The 26,361-nt window shown below is 39.9% G+C and overlaps 1 protein-coding gene across 1 annotated transcript in view; it reads right to left on the bottom strand.

Annotated features, from left to right (window-relative positions):
- Positions 1–2,795: 2,795 nt before the first annotated feature.
- KCNK13 (potassium two pore domain channel subfamily K member 13) overlaps positions 2,796–26,361 on the bottom strand; it is a 65,375-nt gene continuing 41,809 nt past the window's right edge. Inside the window, exon 2 of the mRNA XM_042791290.1 lies at positions 2,796–5,947. Within this exon, the coding sequence (XP_042647224.1) occupies positions 5,055–5,947 (893 nt within the window). The 3' untranslated portion in view covers positions 2,796–5,054. The remainder of the gene's footprint in view (positions 5,948–26,361) is intronic.

The following is a 26,361-nucleotide window of genomic DNA, read 5'->3' as shown; positions in this document are numbered from 1 at the left end:
TGGTATTAGCCAATTGTTAGTAACCTAAATCAAAACAACAAAAGGTGCGAACTGTATTGATTGAAATGCTGACCCTTCTCTCAGCTAAGGCTTGCTGAGCTGCTGTTCTCAGAGTGGGGACATTGGTGGGTCACAGTAAATGGCTCCACTTCTACAGCTGTTGGAGAGGAGTCACCCAAACAACTTAATACCCTCAACCTCCAGAGGAACTTCATTCAAATATAATGTTAATCAGAAGGCTCTTTCTCCAACCTGACCTCTTTTTCTTGATTAATTCAGTCTGAGAAATTGAGCTGTTTTTTTCTCATGCCCAGCCCAAACTTCTCTTTGTTATTCAATTTATTAATGTGTCAAATATAATTAAAACTGGCAGAGGCCAAGATTAAATCAAACAAACTAAACACTGTTTGTGCTATTTGGTTGATGCAAAGCCTTCACCATAAAAGGCTTTTAAATAAATGAATTCAGCTTTTACTGTGCTGCAGCACTGAAACCTTGCTCCAAGTGTTTGAACTTTTCAGGGATACTGTCAGGTCAGTTTAAATTCAAAACCTAATACATGTCTGGGATTCTGAAAGTGCCCAAGGGAATAAGGTACCTGACTTCTGCTGAAAGTCAATGAGTTCTGGGAAGTGAATTGGCTTTCAGTAAGAATTAGATGCCTTTGAAAAGCCTGTTCATACCCTTGTAAACAGAGGACCATGTCCTTCATGGAAATCAATTACTGTAACTCCTTTGATACCTACACACCCAGGCAAGCATCTGGTACACAAATTTTACAAAACCTAAAACTAGCCGGAAAACTCTAAGAGCTACCTTTACTTATTTGGTTGTATTTTGGTTAGCACTAAATATTTTCGTTCAATGTACAATAATTGTATTGTACAATGGTATCATTAAGGTGTGGCGTATCTATAAGCCCAACTTCCAAGAGATCACTCCATTAAGGACTTTCAGTTTCAGTCTGCCAGGCTGCAACTTGAAGTTTAACCTACTGATTTCAGTGCTACTCTTGACCTGTTAAGTGCAGATTCAGAGCCGCAGTACAGCCAAGGTTTTTCCTAAAACATTTTTGCATTAAAAACCCATGCCCATATCTCATTACCCTTCATGCAAACTCAGTTAATAGGTAAAAAACAGGTAATAGGGAAACTCCACTTTCCAAAGCAGGTTTCTTTCTTGTTGACTGAGATTTTAGTGCTAAGCAATACAACATTAAAATCTAGATTACACAGCTCTGAAAATAGATACCTGGCTATCTGACACTATTTCCTTTAATTCCTCATCACTACTTTAAAAAGTAATGCAAGAAATGAGATGTTGTATTTTTATTGTAACATTTTTCAATCAGGACAGGCATTTGTCACTCCTATGTTAAATTCTGCTTTTTTTGGCACATGTATGTTTATATTTCCACATGTTTTATGACTTTAATTAACCTGATGCTACATTATGAACTGAGCTTTTGGGGATTTCTCTGTCCAATGCCTTTAGAAAAAACAACGGAAGTAGCAGCATTGGACTGGAGTCAGAAATTTCCCTTTCTGATCTTAAAAGTCTTATTTATCCCCAAATGTTCTCTAAGAATTTTGCTGGTCTCCTAGGTAAAGCTACCTCGTTCAATGTGGCTGCTAGAGGGAGAGCTCAATGGCAAAATCAGAGGTCTTTGGGGGGCAGGATGGCATCACGATACAAAATAGCACAGTCACTGAATGTACTGGTCCTTCACTTCTGGAATGGCAGTTCACACCTGAATAGAGATGATTAGACAAAATTAGTCTACTTATTCCCTCTTTTTCTTCGGTGGACATGAAATCAGACCACAAAACCACCAGAGAGCCTTGCAACTGGTGGGCTTGGGTCATGAGTATGACAGTGCCTGAGAGAGCAGAAGGTCAGGACTGATCAACAGAAGCAGAGCTAGTGTACACCAAAGATCTCACAAAGCCTTGCCCAATTTATTTGATCAAGACTACATATTAGTCCCTTGCCTTCATAAGAGTAGATGTTTTCAGATCTGTTGAAAATAGCTGATGAAGATTCCTCTGTGGTGATGGGTAACTGAGGCTTGGTATCACAGGGAATGGAAAGGAGGAACCTAACTGTCTCATGTTTTGGGAGCAGTTGAAACCATCTGAAGACCATCTCGGTGATGCGCTACTTGGCTATGTCATATTCTAAAAGCTAAATAATCTCTATTGAATTGACTATACAGATTGTAATGTTTTATCTATTTCCATCAGTGTATATATGTTTTTCTCTCCTTTAATTTGCTTTCTCAGCTATTTGTTATGACTATTACTCTGTGTTTAGACTTCCAGAACCAAATTTTGAAAGCTAATTATATATGGAAGGATTTGAGTGAAAATCCTATATGGATGCCAGATCCCTCATTAACAAGGACACAGAACTATATAACAAATGAACCAAAGAAACTTGCAAGATTTGAGTATTTGTCTAAGATGACAATGTTCATTGCCTCAATCATCTGCAAAAGGGAGTAGTGTTGAGTAACTTCTCCTGTTTTCGGTCTCAACAAAATCTGACATTTGCAACTTAGAGTTAATAACTAGCATAAATGAAAAAGTAACCTGCACTTTTCAAGACTGTAGCTGTTCTGCCCAGGACGAGAGCCCTGCTCAATGGGTCAAGCCCAAAACTACCTCTGCTAGTTGGCAGCATGAGGAATACTTCTGTAACAGTGAGATTTTAGGGCTACAGGCAGTGAACAGAGGCATTGCTAGATGAATTTGGAAAGAAGGCTTCAGAGCAGTACTTTTCTCTTTTAATATCCAAGTATTTTTATTCAATGAGGTTGAGACAAAGAAGGTCTTGAGAGAAAAAAAAAAAAAGAGTGTAACAACGTAATGGATCTTGGGTACCATAATATAATCTAAAATAACTCAGTGGCAATTTTGCTAATACATAATTCCCCAAAAAACAAGTCAGACTGCTTTTCTCACCAAAGTTAGGGTTTGAAAGCCAATTCAGATTTTACATGGATGCAAACATGAAGGGATACCGTTAAGGGTATTCCACTGCTGCACAGCTGAGTTGATAGCAGAATTTGGACTAGTGGCTCCAGATTGAAGATCTCCTTAGCTACCTAGGGACAGCAAGATTTGACTTAATCAGGATACTTCAGCTGTAATATGTCAAAAGACTTTGCAATTCTTTTAATGAGTTAAGTACAGTTGTTTAATATCTGGTTTTACTTTATTATATGAAAGGATTCCAAGAAATAGGTATTTGTTTTCAAATTCAAATACTGCTTAAAATGAGTATTAAAATGTTATTCTACAGTATTAGGAACTTAAATAAAAGAACTATTGGCCAGAATGAAGAATAAGGATATGATACTAATTCCTAACACAAATTAAACCAAGGAGACTCTCAGCATTGTTCTGTATGAGAGAAATTAAGAACCACATAACGGTGTTTTAAATTCTCTAAAATTGTAGTATTTTGCAAGGTTTTCTAGCTGTGAGAAAACATTTAGTCCTGATGCATGTACTATTGTTTTCAGGGTGAATTGGATCAGGGCCTTTGTAACCAATTCTGCTTATTTACACTCTCATATACTGTTTAGCTTTAATGCACTGAATGGTTAAAGGAGAATCAGGAATTCAGCCCAGTCTTCCTTACATTCTTGCTAGACTTTATGTTAATTTAATAATCGTTCATTTATTTCCCCAGTTGCATAATACAAAGGATGATTTCACCGTCATTAAAGATCACTTCTTTTCCTGTTTTCATATTCTTCTCCCTGTTACCCTTCTTCTCACTGACGTCTCCTTTCTAGTCATAATGAACACTCGGAGCATTACATTGAGAAAAATGAGGTGTTAAACATTTTCTATATCCCTAATCAAGACCCTGTCATTATCATCACCAAAAGCCAGAAAAATAGGTAAAGAATGACAGAATTACATGAAAGGTAAAAAGGACACTGCCAAAGTGATTTTGTGATCACAGTCGCTTATAATAATACACTGAATGTTGGCATAGCAATCTAATTGCATACTAAAGCCTGTTGTGCAAACTCAGTTACTAGTTGCATTACATAACGTTGATGTTCAATTGCTGCCAGTCACAATTGAGCAAAATATAAACAGAAATTTGGAAAAGCCTCTGATTATTATTGTGGAGTAATTCATACAACTCATCAGTATGGCAGTTTTCAATTTAATTTGATATTTTTGAAACAGAAAGCCACAGTGATTCAATTCTAGAAGAAAAAGTAGCCTAGAAAAAACCCATGTGTTTTGCAAATGAAGAGAAAAAAACAGAAGTAGGATAAATTTTTATTCTATCACTTTTGACAGTATCCTTTTAAAGGAAAGACTAAATTAAATTCTAAAGGCCAAATTCTCTTCTAATTCACATCACAATAACTCCAAAATAGTCCTACCAACTTTCATAGAATTACCCCAGATTTACACAAATATTAAGGGCAGCAGAAGTTGGCTTTTCCAGCCTAGCGGTTTCACAATAGGAATACATTTTAAGAATTGATATGTAAAAGAAAATAGTTTGGGTTTTTTTTATTCCATTAAATTAGATCTCCAGTATCACAGAGAATGGCTGATTCCTCTTTTGGTCTCAGATAAGCTATTTTTAGAAAACAGGTATGATGAGAGTAAGACAGAAAGCTCAGAACAATCTTTGAATAAAGAATTAAGTGTTCAGTAGACATACTTGTTTTTTTCCCATACCACAGATTTCTTATCCTGAAATCTGTATTTCACATAAATGGAGGGGAACAGGACATGGAAAACTGATCTGAAGGCTAAATTAAATTTGTCCTGCAGTGACCTGCATGAGGAACAGAAGGAAGGGGAAGAAGGAAGGCTGAGACTGGTACAATTCAAAGAGCAAAGACATTAAGTAACAGCCCCCAAAAAGTGCCAGAGGTCTTCCAACAGGAGCTATGCCATTCACATCCATCCCACCCTCTGGCAATACTCTCTCCCTAGTTATTTCCAGTTGATTCATGTTGTTTCTATATTTGTTGAAATGGTTCTCACTCTTTCACTGTTAATACTGTCATTATTTTACCTATCCACACTTGTCTCTGCCAGTCTGTTATTCATAATTGCTAGGGCTCCAACCCCACCAGAGAATCCATTTTGCTTTGAATTAGAGCTCATTTGCCTCGGATAGCCATTAGCAGTTTCTGACAGCTGCTTCTGCATGATGGCCAGTGAGACTTTATTGGAGGCCAGGAAGTCTTTCATGGAGATCATCTCGCCTGACAGCCGGCGTCCGTCTGTGTCACTCTCGTTGACAACATCAGTCTCGATGGAGATGTTTCTCCGGCTGCGCACATTTCCCGGCATTACCACATTCCTCCGTGAACGAAAAAATTTTCTTTGGCATCTGTGGCAGCACCTGCAGTCCAGCTTCTTTAATATCCAGTTTATGGATTGTTTGATGACAATAGAGATCACATTAAATAAGGAATAGATGCAGCACACCCCCATGAGTATGAAGACAAAATTGCCAAAGCGGTAAAGGCCTTGGCTCTCATACTTGATGTTCTGGCTGCTGACCAGATCACCGAAACCAATGGTGCTGAAGGCCACAAAGCAGAAGTAAAGTGAGTCGAAGTAACTCCACCCTTCAATCGGTGTGTACATTGCAGAGGCACAGCAGGAAATGATGAGTGATGCTACACATAAAATCAGCATGACATAGTACACGGAGGGCTTCCAGCCCGCCAGGCTGTCCACCTCAGAGGTCCCCGAGCCCCGCCGGCCATTGTGAGGGAGGACCCCTTTCCTCCTCAGCTGTCTTTCGTGGCAGGACTTCATGATGTAGGCTATGACAGTGATCAAGCGCTCCAGGAACAGGTTAAAGAACAAAATGGTCCCTGCACATCCTATAAGGCCATAAAATATCAGAAAAATTTTGCCTCCAACGGTGGCTGGGGTGGTCATGCCAAACCCTGGAAGACAAAACAGAACAGTTTAAAAAAACAAGCGTGTAGTTAACATGTCAGGAGTTTTGTCACATGCAAGACTGATGAACTGGCAGCAAAGCCCTGCGGTACAGCTCAGCTCTCAAAAAAAGTGAGGATGCTCCTCCCAGCTGTTACCCACTTGTGCTTGACCATGTCCCAGCAGCAAGGGGAAGGAAACTCATGTCAGCGTTTCCTCCAGAATCAAAACGAAACAAAATGCAGAAGAAAACACACTGGAAAGTGGAGAGTCTAGTGGAGATCTGAATTTTGGTTGCTAGGCTTGCTCCATCCCTCATTACTCCTTGGATCACTGCCAGGCTTCAGGGTTATTGCACCCGCTTCCTTCTCTCTGATGCTGTTCTGCACCATGGGTCTGACCCAGGGGTGATTCTTGCCTTGCAGGGGTCTGTCCCCACCAGATCTTTGTAACCCAAGATTAAATTTTTCTGAGCTTCACTTAGCTCCTGCTGTAAGTGCAGGTGGCACATCAGCCAGCACCCAGCACCCACCGCAGCCCGGCTAGGGAAGCCCAGGCTGGGAGTGCACAGGGAGGATGCAGCCCCTGACAGGGTCAGCAGCCCCTCATGGGGGTCCCCAGCAGGCATCAGAGCTGCCCTGTGTCTGACCCTGGTGTCTGTCACCCATTATCAGCCCTTTTTTAACTCAGCATTGCTGAGGTTTTCCTATTTCTCTGTGTCCCACTCCACAGCTCAGGTCTGCAAGCAAGTGTTATCAAATGACTCTTCTGGTCCCATTCCCTGTTGTGGGATTTCTCAGGTCAGAGGTGCTTCAGTCTTCTCTCAAATCCCTCCCTTCCTAAAGCCTGCAAATAGTAATTTTGTTTTGGTTAAAACTCTTGATAAACTATCTTTCTTTAATAAGCTATTACTAAAGAATAAAAAGCATGTCCAGAACACAGTTGAGCATATTGGAGTAATGCTCATGATAAATCATTTTGCTGCTGTTTTATTAGGATTATTAATAGATTACATAACTGACCAATTAAGCCAAAACAATCTTGCTGAGAGGACAGAAAAATCATGTTGGACAAGAGACATAGTTATTTGTTTCCCTCTCTTTGTAATTGTGAGATGCTAATTATGAAATAAAGATATTAGGCTCTGGGAAATAAAGGAAATCGTATTCAGTGTGATACACTTGTGCTTGGGAGATGGACAACTGCACTGTGAAGAGACCACGTTTCCAACAGCACTGAACTGCACTCATCTTCCCTTCATTGGAAACCTGCTACCAGCACCGATTCCTCTCTAACGCTGCTCCTGCCTCACACGGGTGAGTAGCAGCCCTCACCGTCACCCCTCTGGCATGACCCCCAAGCGTGGGCTCTCGAGGGTCGCTGCATCCACTGCAGAATCACAGCATCCAGAGGACCTACAGGAGGTCAAGCCCCCTCATCAAATTTCTGTGCTCGAGAGAGCTGGACTGCAGCTCTGTGTTGTGGGGAACAACACGACAAGAGAAAAACCACATAGACAAAATGTTCTTCATGACAAGACCTTTTTGCCATTGTTCCCCTTGGCACACAAATATTTCCACTTGCTTTCTCCTTCCCCTTCTGCTCTGTGACCTGATCCCCCTCTAATCCTACTTTTGATGCTTATTTTCTGTGCAGCCTGGCTTATGTGCAAGTCATGACCTCCACCCTGTGGACAGACACGTAAAGACCGATGGACGAGAGGAACCTCCCTGCAGCTGATGGGATCTGCCCAAAACAGCCGTGGGGAGGGAGGTGGGGGGCTGCCGCGTCCCTGGCCCACCCTGTTCGTTGAAGAAAATAAGCGGCGTCAGGCTGGGCAGGGATGGAAGGTGGGGAGCCTCTGACACAGGGTGAACAGCACCAAGGACTGGTAGGCATCTCTCGTGGCATCAAGAAGATGTCCTGGCAAGGGAAATGCAGTTGAGGCTCACACCTCCAGCGTGGCATTACACCTCTGGGCTGCTTCCCACAGGCCCCTCTCGGGATCCTGCCGCTGGCATCACGGCCACAGCCTGAGCTCCTCAGGTTTGTTTGTTTAGTCAACTGGATTTTGTCTCTGAGCTCAGTTCTGCGTGGGCAAAAAGCAAAGGCTTTACCAAGGCACCAAAGTAGGCATGACAGGAAATGTGTGGTAAACGATAAATACCAAAAGATGCAGAACACTGATCCAGAGAGGCAGTGAGCCTCTGAGCGTGACCGTCCCTTGTCAGCTCCTCCTCCTCAGGAAGGGCACTTTCTTTTTTCTATTTACAAATCTCAATATGTAGCAATCAATACTAACATTTCCAACAAAGCACTAAAATGGAAAACCTGAAAGCAGTATAAAGAAATTTAACAAGTATTTTCTTTTAAAGATCATTTGTCAAAAATGAGCTATAAGCTTTTAGTCCCAGAAATAATTTCAATTCCTGAAATGCTTTGTATTTCCATGTATTGGGCCACACTATGCCTGGTTAACTTTGACCATCACCATATTACACCTGGGATTAATTTAGGATGCTGTATTACAGACTAGGACTTGTTTGACAGTAAGTACGTTTTTCTCCAAATGGACTCCTAGGGTGTTTGAAATATTAATAAATCCAAGTAAATCTGGTGAGTTGTTTCAGCCAAGAAATGCAGGAGGGCAAAATTGTAAAAGGCTGAAACAGGTGACAAAAAATTAAATCTGTTCTTGTGGCATTTTTATGAGAAAACTTTTCACTTCAAAATATCAATCACCTTTTGGGTAAAAAAATTTCAGTTTGAAGTAAAAAGAATGGAAAAAAAATCTTTGAAAAATCTTTTGAGTTGTAAAGGCTTCATCATCTGCAAATGGAATGCAATATTTCACTAAAGGTCAAATCAAACCTATCAAAAATGTCATTAGATTTTATCCTTCTGAAAGACCTAAAAAAAAAATCAGCTCCCACACAACTTCAGGTTCATTCTTTGTCCTAATTTTTCTGTTGGCCATTAAATAAGAAATGCACTGATCATTAATCTCTACTAAAACGAATTCGTTCAAAAACCTTTTTCATACAACAACCCTGCAGACACTAGCTGGAAGTAAGTGATTATCTTGGTGGGACCTACCTCTACTTTTCCCTAAATTTGTGTGAGGAAAAATGTGTCTTATTCATGGACAAAAAGGCATATCAATAGGATTAATTCTTGTTAGAGTAATATTGCTGATGATCTTGTGCTGTGCAAACACAGAGGATCTATGGATAAATCAATTCCTTCATGAGGCCAGTGAAAGATCTCACACTGAAACTCTGCGCTCTAACCTAAGGACACCAAGATAAGCCTGCTGTCTGCATGCTGGGTTCATACGCATTCCTCGGCCATCAGAGGAGTCCTGAGCTGTTCTGTCCGAAAGCAGAGACAACACTTAGCCCATCAATGCCTGCCCGGGCAGCAGGTATCTCCGTACATCCCCTGTGCATCCCGGACCCAGTCAGGGATCGCGGGGGCTCGTTTGCAGGGAGGGACATGAGCAAAGGCCAGTGCAGAGCCAGGTGACGTCTCCACGTGAACGCAGGACACACACCCACACCTGGTAGCTGCAAAATGCACCCCTGCTCCCCTGCCCAGAGACAGCATTACTGCCTCGCCATATACTTCCCAGAGAGTGATGAAACACCAGCAAAAGCAGGATTTATACCCTCTCTCCTGCTTCAGATATTCTATAGGGCAAGTGACTAAAAAAAAAAATGGATTCCCTACTTCGCTTGTAAAATGCATTTTTTCCTTCCATTATAGAAAAGGAGGATGGAGTCCGGGGTGCCACTACAGCGTTTAAAAACTGAATGTCGTGGTTGGGACCTGGTCATCAGCTAACCTCCACAGCTGGTCACCCTCCCTTCCCCCTCCCCGCCTGGGAATGGGAGAGGGAATTAGAGGGGTGAAGGGAGACTCACAGGCTGAGATAGGAACAGTTTAATAATGGCAATAAAATGAGAACAATGACGATGATAGGGGGAAAACAAAAAGAAATATATCAACAGGCAATGTACAGCGTAATTGCTCACCAGCCGCTGACCAATCCCCAGCCCGTTCCCCGCCAGTGACCCCGAGATACCAAGATCCCGCAATCACAATCCTGGAAGTGAGAGAGAGCTCCTTCCCAACCACCCCTCCTCTATATAGTGAGCATGACATGCCATGATAAGGAATATTTCACTGGCCAGTTTGGGTCAGGTGCTATGGCCGTGCTCCCTCCCTGCTCCCTGTGCCCTGGCGCACGGGCAGGACATGGGGAGTCGGAGAGTCCTTGAAGTCTTGATAGCAGCTGAAAACATCAGTGTGCTGTCAGCATTTTTCCCATACCAAACCCAAAGCTAAATCCAAAACACAGCACTCATCTAGTCCCTGAAAAGGAATATTAACTCTATTTCAGCCCAAACCAGGACACTGAAATATTGAAGATTTTTTTTTTTTTTTTTCGAAAATGTAATGTGAATAAATACCCAGCAGATCTCAGCATAGAAGCTGAGGCTTTCTCTGACATGGCACATGAGATGCTGCCTACCTGACAAACTGTGCCAGAGATGACCAGGCCACAGGGTATCTGGATTACTTACTATTGATATGCTTGATTGAGATCGCATTTTAAATGTAACATATTTAATTCTGCAGCTGAAATATGTCAGTTTGAAGTCTTGGCAGAATGGTAAGACACCTGTTGCTCTGCCTGGTGTCTTTCTCCATTCCCTGCACCACTGCAGGAGAATCATGCTTCCCCTGTTCCCTGTTGGGGTACTGCACAACTGGGCCAGCAGCGCTCATTTCCAAGCCCATGACTTTTACAGGCAGAACTGTCTCTGACCTGTTGTGTCTCTGTTACAGACAGTACAGCCTTACAAACAGCAGACTTCTCATTTCCAGTCCTTTAAAATGTTAACCAAAGGCAAAGTCCTTATAACTTCAATGATTCCTGCAGACGCTAGAGAAAAGACTGTGCATACAGACTTGCCAGTTCGTTTTTGCTGTCTTCATGAGGTAGCTAGGAGAGTCACATGCAAGTATTTCTCACTGTAATTATAAGATCAGGTTTATTCACAAACTGGACCTACATACCTTTTATAGCTGCAAGTCACGTTTATCAGACAATACAGCTCTTGGTATTGTCCCTGTCAAATCAACCATCTAAATACCTACTACAGTTGTGTAACTAAGCCTTCCTCATTGCCTGGCTTTTCTTATAGCAAAAAATGGTGAGTTTAGAAGAAATTGCCATATTTTTGCTGTCCACCTAGTGCAGGAGGTAATCATCCACAGTCTAGGTGTCATTTGAGGGGTGTCAGCTGCCCTGGGATTACAGATTTTGGGTGGGCAGGACTCTGCCACAAGGACACAATCACCATACTGGGTCAGACCGCTTCCTTTGACAGTGAAAGGATATAAGAAAGTGTGAATAGGGAAGAAAATATGAAGAGAGTAATCTTTCCCTGAGATATCCTCCCAGCTCACAGAGAACAGCATTTTAGAGGCTCTGAGGGCATCACATTTAATAATTCAATCATCAATCTTGTCAAATCATTTTTCAAATCATTTATACTGTTGGTCTCCATTAAACCTGAGGCAGTACGTTCCACAATGTAATTATGCTTTGTGGAAAAGAAGTCTTTGTCTAACCTGCTGCCTGACAATTCATTTCAGGCTTCTCACTTTTTGCAGTTAGCTGTAGCAATCATCATTCTCCACGCACATTCTCCCTTCACCCTCACCCTTCTGATTTTACAGACTTCTATTATTACCTTCTTTCTCATTTCTTCCCCAACCTGAGTAGGTCTATAACATATAGTCTCTAGTTTTCAGTCTCCTAAGACATACTTCTAACCAGCCCTGTTTCTACCCTTGTTTCTTTTCTACCTTAATACAGTCTTTCAAAGATAAAGGAGCAGGACCAGAACTATGTACAGTATTTGCAATGCAAAAGTGCTTTGAATTTATGCAGGGCATACTGATGTGTTGTGATTTGCTTTCTTTTTCATAGGAATTCCTGTTTGTCTTTTTAATTGCTATTGACCACCGAACTGATACTTTCAGCACCCTATCCACAGTGGGTCTTAGCTCTCATGCTCAACAAGTGATGGCTGTCTTGGGGCTCTTCAATGGCTGCCTGTGGTTCCATCTATCTTTTCCCATGTGCATTACTTTGCATTCATCACCACTGAATTTAATCTATTTTTTTTTACTTAGTTATTCAGTAATATGAGCTTCTTCTACAGTTCATTACAGTTAGTTTTACAGTTGACTATCCTGACTACTTCTCTGTCCTAAGGAAATGTTGTTATCTATTTATTTATCTCTTTTCTTACATTTTTTATGACTGTTGAAATGTGTGGGTGTCAGCAAAGAGCCTCAGAGACCCTTCTGTTAGTCTGCTTCTATTTTGAAAACTGAATATTGATGCCTAGGCTTTTCTTCTATTCTTTTTAAACAGTTATTTATCAATGATAAGACTCCACTTTTCACCTCCTTAGAGTCTTACTTCTTTATTTCTTTAGAGGCTTTGATGAGGACATTTCTGGAAGAGCTTTCTGAATGTCCAGGTACGCTATAGTTTTTCTGAGATGTGACTTCCCTCTGCAAAAGCTGTATCACCTTTTTGAATGTCCCAACTAATTATATTCTTGCTTACAATCTCCTAATGTGCCTCTACAGAAGACAGACTTACCCGTCTATGGTTTCCAGGAACATCTTTGCACCCTTTTCTACAAATTGCTGTTACATTTGCTATCTTTTCTTCTCCTTGCACCAAACCCGATTTTAAGCTATAAACCACGCTTAGTTAAGCAGCAGTTTCATGTCTGAGTTCCTTTATAAGTCCTGCATGAAAAACTTCAGCCCTGGCAGTTTGAGTTTACTCAAATATGAGAAATAGAGGAGAAACCAACAGTGAAATATATAGAAGGGAAATGACTTAGCGAGCAGTTAGAGCAGCAGTCTGATCCATACAGCATAACAGTGAAAAAGCCAGAAGTTAAATTGCAGACTGGGAAGCAAATACAAAATGAAATTATGAAATCAGACAGAAGAGGAAATAAAAGCAGTGGCTGACACTTGGAGATTATCTGAAAATGCAAGATCGCCTCTTGTGATGAAGAAATAAATCCAGGAAACAACTGCAGGAAAAAAAAATGCTAATGATCTTTTTTATGGTATGATAAAATGCTGATGAAATTTAGGGAACTTTATTATACAAGCTGGGTGACTTTTCTTGAAAAAGAGCTATTTCAAGTAGGAATCAAGATTATAGTTAATCAAGTGAGAATCAGATCATACTGAGTTGGGAAAATGGAATCTTTTTAAGGTACTGAAAAGTGTTTCAATTGATTTGTTTGATACATCTGCGGATATGGCACTATATTATCACGACTGATAGATACGCATGACAAATTCTAACTTTACCAGCTCGGCAATAGAGGTCTTAGTACAAATTTCAGATTTCTATTCTGAAATTGGTATGATACTGATTTGCCTGTGTCCCATGATCCATTGACTACTGTAAACTGGTGTTATCTTTCTTAATACTCAGCTGAACTGAGCAACTACATTCCTTGTAGCTTCAATTTTCCTTCAACTACTGTTGTTTGTTTTTTTTTCATGTATTGCTTGAGCAAGAATTCAGATTTGTTTGCTGATTATTCATAGCAGTTCTGAATTTTGTTGTAGCAGAGCTACACTTCCAGAAGTTGGAAGGAATTTAAACTCCACGTAGAGTCAGTAAAAGTTTTCTAAAGCACTGCACACCTATGCAAAACAATTTTGCAGATGTTGTCTGGGAAGCAAAACTTCTATTATGAAGATTGTTACTGCAAAGTGCTCTAAAATCCACCTGTGTGTTTGGGTCATATTGTGTGCATATTCCAAGAAGATACAGGTTACTTATACAAAAGGACAATTTAAAAGCATAAACACATTGATAGCATAATATAATCATGCTTCATGATTTCCTGAAGCAAGTACTGGGTATATCCAAAGAAAAGCAAGCAGTTGTAATTCCTATCAACGGTTAGTTTGATAAGAAGGACTGAGGTCCAACAGGAAGTTTTCCTAAAGCAGAATCCTCCAACAGAAGGTAAATATTGAATAACATTAAGCAAATATTGATCTCAATCTAAAAGTAGCATGCTGATACTGTAATCTAACAAGAGGAAACAGACATCAACTTTATATAATTAATCAACTCTACAAAAAAATATTTCTCTATTTTCTTTCCTCAGTACCTTGATTTATCAGCCTCTGAAAATCTAGAAAAGCTGAATTAAAACAAGCAGCAGCCTCCAAGAGCCAGACCCCGGGACGAGGCTGTGCAGATGTCCCACCCAGTCATTCTCGCTCTGCCCAGGCCCCCCAGTCCCATCCCATCCCGTTCTCCAGCTCCAGCCATGGGAGCACAGCCCAGGGGACTTGTGCCACCCACATCTTGGCACGTCACATACACAACACACAGCCTCAGGGAATCCAGCTGTCTACTCGAGGCCAATATTAGGTAATTTCATCTTTTTTGTTGTAAACTACTCCACCATTACCAATTGCTGTAAGCGTTTCTCCTATATCATTACCCACACACATCCCCCTCTGCCTGGTGATACATGGTTTAGTATGTGTTTTAATTCTGGATGTCCTGACGTTCACAGGTTACATTAAACCTTCAATTTTCATTTCCTGGTACGCTTGAGGCCATGAAAGAATATGAGAAACAGTTCATCAACCCTAATCCCTCATGAATGAAGCCTGGAGCTTCAAATATAATGTGTGTATAGGAAGACTAGGACAGACATATAGATTTTACAGTTACTTTTGGATCATGAGATTGGGTTTTTCTATTGTTCTCCAAAATATCTCTCTTTTCTGAGAGATTTCATTTCCTTTTTAAATGTGTGCAGTTGCTGCTCCTGCCTTTCCCACAAAGAGGAAGTGAGTAGAAAGAGGGGGTAACACCATAGCAACAATAATGAATCACTGTGATGTTATAAATATAAATATCATCATGAAAAAACTTTCCAGTTTAACCTAGGATCAGAGCACTTTGCAATGTTGTGGCTGTATTCTTAATTCATTTTTTTTATTTGATTAACTCTTTTCCTTGTTTTTCTCTATCAATCAGCTCTACTCTAGTCATGACTCACTGGGGAAATTATGAATTTCACCAGTGTAACAGTCACTGGAAAATGCCTGAGGATCATGACAGGTGTGAACCAAGCTAAATAGGACCATGATTTTCAACTGCAGTGAAAAAATCAAGAAAATAGTAATTAGGAATGAGAAATATAGGAAGTCTTAGATACCTGCAAAGATGCTGACCCTCCTTCCCTCAGACACATTCAGCACTGAACTACCTATGTAAGGATATTTCGTGCTTCTAAAAGAGAGGCAGAAGAAACAACTCTAAGGGAAGCTGTACTTCAAAGACTTCACTGAGAAAATGTCCTGTACTGCACACTGTAGGAACAATTTTGCAAAATTCACGTCTGCCGTGATAGCCTACTCTGGTGCTCCCTGAGCAGAATAAGTAGCCCTAGCAAAACTCTAGTTTTGCTGGAGTAATTGTCACCGGTAGGAACAGCCAAAGTACTCTCAAATCATGTCACATCACTCCCCTTATTACACTCCTACATCAACGAGCTTGTAACAGTCCTGTTCTGGAAAGGAACAAAGACATTAAGTCCTTCTTCCCAGGAAGAGAAGAAAAAGATGCATTTCTGTGAAGACTTTCACTGTGTGAGAGGACACGTCCATGGAAGCAGGCACAGTGCTGTCACAGCTACCTGACAGCAGTAAAATTGGACTTCCAATATGGAAAAAACTGTCTGTGGTTCATTTTGCTAGGTGTATGCAGAAAATCACACACACACACATGCACGCACACACCATTGTGATTTCCCATCAGTGGAAGCTCAGCATCTGAACTGTATGGCTGGCTGATGAGACACATATCCACACATGTTGTCACAATCATTCATTTCAACATCTTGACTTTTTTTCTGACTAGGAAAGGAGCATGAGCTAGCCTGAAACTCTCCCTTCTGGAAACAATTATGTGACAAAATAATGTTTTATCAGGTACAGCCTGGTGTGTGGTAGCATTTATTTCATTGACAGTGCTATTTCCTTGTGCAGGTGGCTACATGGTGGAGAAGGGCTCAGCCTGCCCAGGAAGGCAAGGATGTATGGCTGTAACAGCACTCCTTTGTGCTATATGCTCTTTTGTTTCCAGATTTCCAGCCCGAGCGAGCTCTGCGCCTCCCAAGTGAGCACTACGGCACTGGAAATGTCCCCAAGGCTATTAGAGCTGGGTCCTATCTGCTGATATACCTCTACACCGAGTGACCAGCTGCTTGGTGACCTGGGACGCTGCCTTGAGTGCTGCTGCTGCTGCTGCTGCTTCCTTCTGCACCGGTCTGCACCTGCAATGTCCTGCTCAGGCAGGCTGGGAGGGACGTAACCTTCTGCACAGCTCCTAGCAAGTCCACTCCTAAAGGGCAATCTTGATGTTGAAACTAATGATAGAAGATACTTTGATGAAACAGTAGATATAATTACCCAAGTACACTCTACACTTTCTCATATATCGAGGGCTGTCGAACCCGGCAGACAGCCCTTTCACAACTGTTTCACTGCGTCTGAAGGACAGGAGGGAGCTACTGCTTCGAGAACTGCTCAGTCTGTGCCACTCTGGGGATATAAGACTTGTGTGAAAGATCTGTGCAGAACATTTTCTTGCCTCTGAGAAAAGCCTTCTGAGAACCCAACCCTGTAGCACAGATGTAGGTTAGTGTCACACCGAGTATGTGTGAATGGGACTTCGAGGTTAGAAATAGCAAAATCTTTGGGCTTTCACTGATTTGTTTTTGGAGAGCATAAGAAAAGCTGGTGGTGTATTAAGTGTGTGATGTGAGGCAATGTCTGCGTTTAACACAGTGAAGTTCAGCTCACAGTGAGTCACTGTTAAAACCTGTCTGGAGAGCTGGATACCTGTTACTGCCTTTCTTCTCTCATTTCACATATATAAACTGCATGTTCTGCCCTGGATAGAAACCTACGTTAAGAAAAGTTTCCAGTGTTAAGAAATCTAAAAATTGTAAGTAAAAAAAGTAGTAAAGGGACAACATTGGATGACAAATATAATAAAAATCACAGACAACACCTTTATGGGTCTCTTGATACCTCTGTTATAATGTCTGTGTAGCCCTTAAATAATACATAAGTCCTTGGGAGAGAGAGTCTCTGTAATTTTCATTATTGTAAGTTTTTTTGTATAAGATAATTTACGGGAACCCTGCCATTCTGCTTTATATAATTAAGGTTATATTTTATTTAAGGCTTATTCAAAGTCTTGTGTAAGAAATGTACACAGCCTTGTTACAGCTCCTGTGCTGTCATAAATTCAATGTATAAATATTTTATGTCTAACTTCTGGCTTCCCTTTATAATTTTTGTGTAGTTTTTGAGGCCTGAGGTGCTATGCCTAGTGACTTTTCATCATCCCTAAGTGGATTTGTAAGTCCATACACCTTTTGTGTTACTACAGGGCTCTGTTTTTAAAACACATTATTATTTTCAAACTTTTTTGTGGCTTGTTGAACAGTCATTTAAAGGTTTGTGTAGTTTTTGTTTAGTCTTAAAACATAAAAAAATTTATCGAATTAAATGATCTAAATTTTATTTACACATTTGTATTTAATATTTAATAAAATATTAATCTTAATATGTTGTATGGAAAGGTACTCAAGCCCTATATGTGGGTGCAACACCACATCTGGTCCAGTCTGAACACCCATCAAAGCCAGCCACCAATAGTTTGGCAGGCTCTAAAAGGCAGAATAATATCAGTAACTCTGCCGGGGCCGCAGGTGCTTTGAGTGCCTGATTACATCTCTACCATCTATCCCCAGCCCCGGGGAAGGCAATAAAGGTTCAGTCCTGCAGCCATTTGCAAATGTGCTGCAGACACCAGCTGCCACCTCTCTCCTCCATAAAAACGTCTGGCCCCGATGGTGACACCAAGCCCAGCTTTGGGGGGGCTCAGAGCCCTCTTTGGGTGCAAACCCACACGCGCGTGGCCCCGAGACAACCTGAAACCCTGTGCTGAAATGTGCTTAGCAGTTTATACCTTGGTACAGGTACCATAAAAATGACAAGTGTTAGTTCTGTGGGCAGCTAGCGTCAACTGCAATTCAGCGAGTGAAGCTGTTAGTGCTCCTGTTCCCCCCGTCTCAGGCCTCTGGCATAAGCTGCAGCCCTTAGGCCACCGTCTTTGAGTCTACTGGAAACAAACTTTTCACTATTTCTTTTTGGAGAAAGGAAAGCCCTACATTTTACAATTAAAAAAAAAAAAAAAAAAGTCCTATTCAATGTCTTGATAAGAGAAGGATGCAAAAGCAGTACTGTTTCTCTTGTGCAAAGTAAATAAATTTAAAATAATTAGATTATTACGTGCTGGAGGGGAAAGTGCTCCTCTCCAGCCTGACTGCACCAAAGCCAGGGGACTCACCTGACCCTGCCATTAACCCAACACATTGCCCAAATCCTCTCCTGGGCATAAACATGCCTCACAGGGATGAGCAAAACTGTGGTAAATATATGTGATGCAAGTTCAAACTACAGCAAAGTGTTAGTGTTTAACACTAACTCAGTGAAAATATTTAAATGATCATAACATTTCTGGATAATATACCCTCAAGCATTGCATAAGGGATACATTTTCAGAAATGTGCTGTATTTAAACCATATCATACACAAAAATATATACTATTCTTAAAGGTTTTCCTTAAAATTATAATAACTGCAATATCCTAAATACCAAGCTATACACAAATTTATCAAACGAACAATAAGGAAATACAGAATCACAAAACCACAGAATCATAATAAAAAATAATATTTATAATAAATGCCTGGCTGAGCTTTAAAGAGAATGCACGGACTGTGGAGTGCAACATACAAACTCACTTTTTTAAAGTCTGAAAGACCTAACCTAGGGCTATGTCCTGGCCTCTGTGCTAAGAAACAGTCACTTAAGAGAGGCCCATCATTTCAAGCACTGGAGTTAAATGAAGGAAAGACATTTTAAAAAGTACAAAGAGAACTTTATCACAAGAATCATCCTAGAGATTTCAGATTATTTTGGAAGATGGCTTTTCCCAGTCTTTCAAAAGCTGTTAAGTCTGGAAGCAGACAGTCAGCTATTGGCAGCCTGTGTACAACACCCTCTCTTGTAAATACCTTTTTCACAATAGGTCATGATTTACTCTGTATTTTTAATGCTGATCAGTTAAATGACTACAGTTAATGAAAATTATTGTACAGATTCTGCTATGAAAATGGTGACGTTGAGAAAGGTTTTACTATGTATGTTTATCCCAGGGACTAAGTATCACCTATTTAGTTCATAATGTATCCTGACAGGGGAAGAAGAAATGCATGAATAACTAAATACAAAGTACTTGTTTAATTTTAAAACCCTTGAAAAAGAGTTTTAATGAAATGGCAAAGAAAAGTCCTGGCTCTTCTAGAAGTTCTTGAAGCTGTCACCTGCACTAGTATAGGTATAAATGCTTCTAACCTCATCATTCACTGTGCTTATTCCCCAGTTGAACAGCATACTTTACTTTGGAAAAGAAGCACAGAATTAAATAATAGGATTTCACAGGAGTGTAAGCAACCAGTGCCATGGCTAACTGTGTCAAAACAAATCTGAAAGTTTTGAGGCCATTTATCAAGCCCTTTCTGCGCTAAAAAGACTCTCTGCCATCCTTCTTCTCTATAATGGCTTCCTAGAAGCCATGTCCAAACCAGTCTGCCATACATGAAAAGGAAATAGTGCTCTGATAGAGCATATGATGCACATGCTGAAAAATAGGTGCAAAAGCCTGTGTCACAAAGGAATCTCTTTCAAAATAAAAAGCCTGTCAGTGAAGTATTCGAAGAGAGAGTTTATGAGACTTCCATTAGAGGCTTGTTTTCTTCTGAAAATAAGACTTGTGAACTACATAGAAAAAACATTTATTTTTTTTTTCACCCAGACAGGAGCTAAAGAAATTAATGGTTTCAAAGTCACAGTGACTTTCTTAACAGGTAGAGAAGTAAGTTACATTTTCCAAAGGACAGTTTTAAATGAACAGGAAAAGATTAAGCTTTTATGTTGTCATGTTTTAAAAAAATTCTCAACATCTATGGTGCAGAATGATATAGACAGAGAAAAATTAACCCCATTTCCACAGCATAGGGAGACCGTAACTGCCAAACTCCCACAAGTGCAAAATAAGGAAAAAACCCTCCAAACCACACCAGGAAATTGTTAGGTGTATAGTATGATTTGAATATGTACTAATATTAAAATGCTGAACGACCAAGTTAGCTCATCCAGTACAAATATATTTTGCGAAATAACAAAAGGGAGCTGTAGACCAAAAAATGGTTAGCAATTATTCCAATGCACCCCACTTCATCAAGGTTATTAGAGCTCCCAGGGTGCTGATACTTTAATGAAAGCTATGGTTGAACTAGTGATGCCATATTTTGCTGCATGCTGAGTGCTGCTGCCTTCCAGGATCTCTGGAAACACCTGAAAATCTGTATCGTACGCACTGGGTTTGATCAAAACCCACCACTTTCCACTCCCCTCTGGCCTCCTCGAAAGACAAAATTGGCTAAAATACTTTTTTCTCAGTATATATTTTAAAAATATATTTTTAAGATGTGATGTTATTTGATTTGAATAAAATTTTGCTTTAAAAAATGTTACAATTAATGTTTTCTTAGAAGCAGTTAAAACAACACTAACAAAAAAATAAAACCAGACACCAGCTGTGCTGCAGTTCCAAGAGTGATGTTTTACTTAGAAACATGACAATGACACTCTACCAGATGCATGTCTGGGCTTGCTAAAACATGCTTTTAGCTAATCTTCAAATGTTTACGGCTTTATGATTTATCTTTTACAAAATGTACCACTAAGAGTCCTCTTTAGCAGAAGGATGGAATAACAAGCTTTAAGTATATTCAAATGATAAATCCTTCTGGTTGCGATAAGAAAAAAAAGCATCCAACGTTGTCCATGAGTAAGAGGTGTTTTAAGTATCCAGTGCAAAATGTAACATAAAATCTACATTTAATGACTATTCTGAAACAGTATATGAGGTTCAGGGAAAGAGGAAGGAAGATGTCCTGGCAAGTGAACAGCAAACTAAACCCCATTCATCTCTGTGAATGTGCATCGACAGGTAAGTCTAAGGACATTAAGACATCCTGACACCACAAAGAAATCTTCTTTTGTGTAGGATCATTTAATTGCCCATGTAACAATGATGGTAAGCTGTCATCAGCCAGAATATCTGAATACATTCAGATAACCATTTGCTAGCAATGGCAGCTGTTTTATATGCATGTTATAGCTGATTCATGTTCTAGTCATTGTATCTTCTGACCTTATATTGTGGTTTTGAATATTAGGATCTTTTCAACATCCATTTACAAGCCTCACAACTGCCAGCACAACGTTTAAAGCTGAAGATGTTTTAGCAGATTTTCTACTGAAGACATGACTTTCAAAAAACTTGACACCTAGCTTAGAGAACTATCTCAAGAACTGTACTGCCAGTAACTGGTCCATCTGCTTGAACATCTGCGTGTCATTACCATACAACCCAAGCAGTATTTATCAGTGAGGAATGCCTAGCAATACTTTCACCTTCTTCCCAAATCCTGGTGTGGGTGCGTCTTGTAGTATACCATGTTTGGTTAGATCTTCACTGAGCAGATGGGCTTATTGAAAGTCACATTAATTTCCACTTCCATGTCATTTAGTAAACTTGTCTTGAAAAAGACCTGGTTATTGATCAGGTAACTCTATTTTCTCACTCTGGCAATGAGTTTTACTTACTTCTTAAACCCTGTTTCCTATTGTCCACTTCTGTTGTTTTGTGTCACCAGATATATTTATAAAATAAACCAACAGAAAATTGTTAGGTGAAGTACTGATGCTGAAGTTAAGCATCAGTCTTTGCATGAGCAATAGAGGCCACAGAAAATTCCAGAAAAGAAATTACAATATTCCATTTTAAACCATACAATTTATGTAATTCCCAGGAATAAAAATGGTAAACAGGCTTCTTGATCAGCCCCAGTAATGCTAGGAGGGAAATTATCTGCTTGTACTTGATGCTCGTCTGCCAGACAACAAGCTGGAGAACAACCAGTTTGGAACTGGCACACCACAGGGCAAAACCACACGGGTGCTACAGGCTTTTATCCAGGAAGCTCCCTCTTTTGCCCAGGCATCCTCTTAGAGTTTCCTTACTGGCAGTTATGACAGCTTAAAGAATTCAGAAAAAACGGGGTGTCAGCATCCTGTCAGCCCAGATCCTTCATGTTGGTCAAAAAAGATCAGGCAAAATAATGCCCTATATCTTTGGCTATTTTGGAGATGCTGGGTTTTACATGGTTGCCACTCTTGAAAGAGCTATAACGTTGCAAGGAGGCATTTGATGTTCCCACTGAAAACATGGGTTCCATGCAGCATTGGGTGAATGATGTGCCCAGTCTCTACTTTGCAACAGGACTCCCTTTGTAGGACCTGGATTCTTTGGGTTTTAAAATCCTAGTACACTGCAGCAACTTTGCTAAAGCAAATGGAATGTGTCTGTTCTGCCCTTTTCTGAATGATGACCATGTGAGGGTTGTGTTTATTTACAGATGCAATGCAGTTTTCCATAAGAGTCTGCTTGCAGTCTGGTAATATATTTATTATTTATTCATTAGATGGAGAGGCAATGCAGTAGGATATAAAAAAAAAAAAAAAGGCGGGGGGAAGAAAAGATAATACTAAACTATTAGCTAATAATCCACTATATAAGAAGCATCTGGGGTTCTTTCATATAGATAATAGTTCAGAGCTGAAAGGTCTCCCTACAACTGTTGTATCTATTGGATTATTCAAAGTAATTAATTAAGAAGCACTTTTAAATTACCTTCTATTCTCAGATGGAATATTTCAATCCCTGTCTTTTTTTGGGGCTAAGTAATTCTTCAGTCAGAAACAAGAACTGTCTTATAAACATTATGCTTATACTCAGGTCTTAGCCTCTTGCTTAATGTATCATTCATGATGAACAGTTCAGCAGTAAACATCTGTTCACAACACTTTCAAAGATGCCTTTTATTATAGGAAGAAGCCTCAAATAATCTGACTTTGAAAATGGGTTACAGACAGGACAAACTGTCCTCATAGACCCTTTCCATGCCCTCAGAAAATTTGTAGGGAAATGTCAGTATATATATGACAGGTGTTTGACAAATTTTGTGTTAATAATCTTCAAACTCCAAAAAACTGCTTCTTAGCAAATGCTACTGTGGATCAGAAAATGCTTCCACGTCCTAGATGTTAAGCTTTGTTTTGTTTCTGTGATTGATGAAACAAAACCTTTTAACAAATTGCTTCACAAGTTTTCAAAAATATTCCCTCTCTGTTTAAAATTTTGGGTATATCTGTTGTCTTCTTAAAAGGCTCTGAAGAACTTGGGTTCTTCAGGAACTCTTTTGTCTTTCAGACCTAAGGACTGAGTTACTTAGAGAAAAAGTATAAATTTCACTCAAAATTTCAAAATGTGTTTGGTGACCTGTCACCATAGCTGCTTATCACTGAACCTCCTTGTCTGAAACACTTTTATTTTTAAGTGTGTTTGTGCTGGTGGTTATAGTGGAAACCAAGTCATCAACTGCCCACTTCCAAACTATGTTAATATGGTGTTTGAGATTATTTTCATATATAATTTACTTTGTACTCTGAGTGTCCTTTTAAACACTCCTGTCAGGCATGACCAGCTATGGAAGGTGAACAATATATTGCCTTCTGCAGGACTGCTGGTCTGTAGTTTCTGAAAGTCATCATCCATTTAACGAGAATGAAGAGAAGAAGCATTAATAAATCATAGCTTCTGCTTTTCATGTGACCAGTTGCTCTGCTGGCTGCATGCTGACTTTCACTTTTAGCCCCTTTTACTGTTTGTTATCTATCTGCCCATGCAAATTTGTTCTTTGGTTCAAACCATTATATGGATTCACCAGAACATTTCTCCAACAAGAGTTCAGACCAAGAGTGGTCTTTCCTCTTGCTGTCTGAGTAGCCATCACTGATCTATGGAGGTGATGAACTGTTTTTAGGAGCCGCTTTCTAGACATACACATTTCCACATCACATTCCAGCTTCTGGGGATGATAATTTGTCCTTCTGTTTGAAATCTGCTGCTTCTGAGTATAGCCCCAGCCTGAGCAGCCCACTGCTGCCTTCTCTTCTAAGTGACCACACAAGGAAGGGAAGGTTTGCCAACTGAAAATGTTTATGTTCTTTTCCACAACTTACAAAAATGCATTTCCTCATCTCTTGTAGACCAGACCTAACGCTTATTCCTACCTAAAAGACTGTATGAAGACAGAACAACACACTTGGCATTCCCACCTCGTTTCTTATCACTGCTTATAAGGTCTCATACCCAAAGAGTTCTTATATTCTAGCTAAAGAACATAATGTGATAGGTACATGCTTCCCAGATTTAATTTAATAGAAACATCAATGTCATGGTGATGAAGATAAGTGAATTAAATAGGAAGACAGAGCATGGGTCAATATGGCTATACGCATGTGCAAACCTTTCCCCAAAAACTTACTGGCAGTAAGTAAGAGAAGCAGCTAGTTAAATCTTTCAATTCAACAAGAAGCTTTGGCATTAGAAGTATTTGCTCTGTGTTAATCTGAACACCAAGAGGAATTCTGAATTATTAGTAGTTCCTTTCACATTTGCACCTCCTTCCTTATTGAAGCACTCCCATATAAATTATCCTTGCCATCTCCTTCCCATCCTTGTGAGAAACACCCTTCCATTTCAGTAGGATGAAAGGGAGTTAATCAAATTGGATCTCATCAGTTGAGGCTGAAAATATGTTTCTTAAAATCATGCTAAATGCTTAAATTTAGTTGCTCACTGTTTTTACTTCCAGTAGGCAGGAAAATCCAGTCGACCAAGCAGTAATTACACAGTAGTCTTAGCCCAATTTCTGCATCCTTTGTACATGATGGTGTATCAGAAATTCACTGGCCAATCAGATCTTGGCCTTGATACAAACCATATTCTACAAATTAGGCATAAATCTATTAAGATAAATGGAATTATATTGGTTTTGCAGCAATAAGAGTGAGGTAAAATTTGATCTACACCCCTGAGATTCACTGAGAGGTACCTATTTATAATAAAAATACCTTAATAGAAGCATAAATGCTAAAAATAGTATGGTTACTTTTGCCAGCATTTTATCTTGTCTAGGAGTTGGGGGTTTGCCTGCTGCTATTGTTATGGAATTCCTGGAAATTGCTACTCACACCTTAGGAAGTGAAGTTTTGCCATTAAGTTTTGTGATGAGAGCAGATATATCACATGAATAAACCAGTGAAAGCAAAGGAACAGCGCAGACTGAGAACCATATATACTGATGTTGTGTGCTACTCTTGTCGTTCCCTGGGTTTGTATAACCTTGCTCAAGATCATTCAGCTTCTTAAAACCTGACAACTGATTCTGAGGAATGAATGAAAAAGCTACATGCCATTCAATAATGATTTAAGGACTCTATGTAAAGCAAGATAAACTTACTTTGAATATTTCTTCTGTTCTTCAGAGAAAGCTGTGTTTGATTTTGAGTATTTGAAGAATTTATGTGGAACGTGCCTCACTGTATGGTCCTGGAGAGGTAAACGGTATGTCAGAGCTCCCTGGGGACGAAGCTCTGGGAAGGGTGATGCTTACATTGACAGGGTGTCTTATGGGATCAGTATCAATCCTGGAAGCCATGACAGCTGAACAGTGAGATCCATGAAATGGAAAAAATCAGTCCTCTCCTAGAAGCATGCTAGAGAGACCAAAAAGGTGTCAAACTCAGGAAGCTAAAGCACGATGTCCATGAAATTGGGTGCAAGCACAGAAATTTGGTGAGAATGCAAAGGAGATCAGGTAAAGAGGGACTACACAAATCAATGCTTTTTCCTGTTGGAAAAAAAAAATAAAGAAGAAGAAAAAAAGAAAAAAGCACATAACCTTTTCATTAACGTTGTTTAGAAATAAACACAGGTGAGAATTTACCTGCTGAAGTAAAAACTCCTGTGCTGTGAAGAGCACCTAGCAGTTGGATTTATGTCAAAGAACTGTTGGCAGAAGACAACAGGATATACTGATTGTGAAGTAAATCTAAATACTTACCAAGTACCAAAGCAAAAAATGGTACATCAGCACTGGAAGTGTGCTTCATGAAAAATTTAGGTGACAAAGACTAAGAAAGAGATGCACAAAACCCCAGGTACTGAAAAGCCTGCAGGTTAATTATGGAGTGAGTTTGAAGAAAGGTAGCAGATGAACTTCA

This window comes from Tyto alba, unplaced genomic scaffold (genome assembly GCF_018691265.1).
Source record: "Tyto alba isolate M040663 unplaced genomic scaffold, T.alba_DEE_v4.0 Super-Scaffold_18, whole genome shotgun sequence".
Classification (NCBI taxonomy): Eukaryota; Metazoa; Chordata; class Aves; order Strigiformes; family Tytonidae; genus Tyto; species Tyto alba.
The sequence above is the reverse complement of the archived record's forward strand: the minus strand, read 5'-3'. Positions and strand labels throughout refer to the sequence as shown.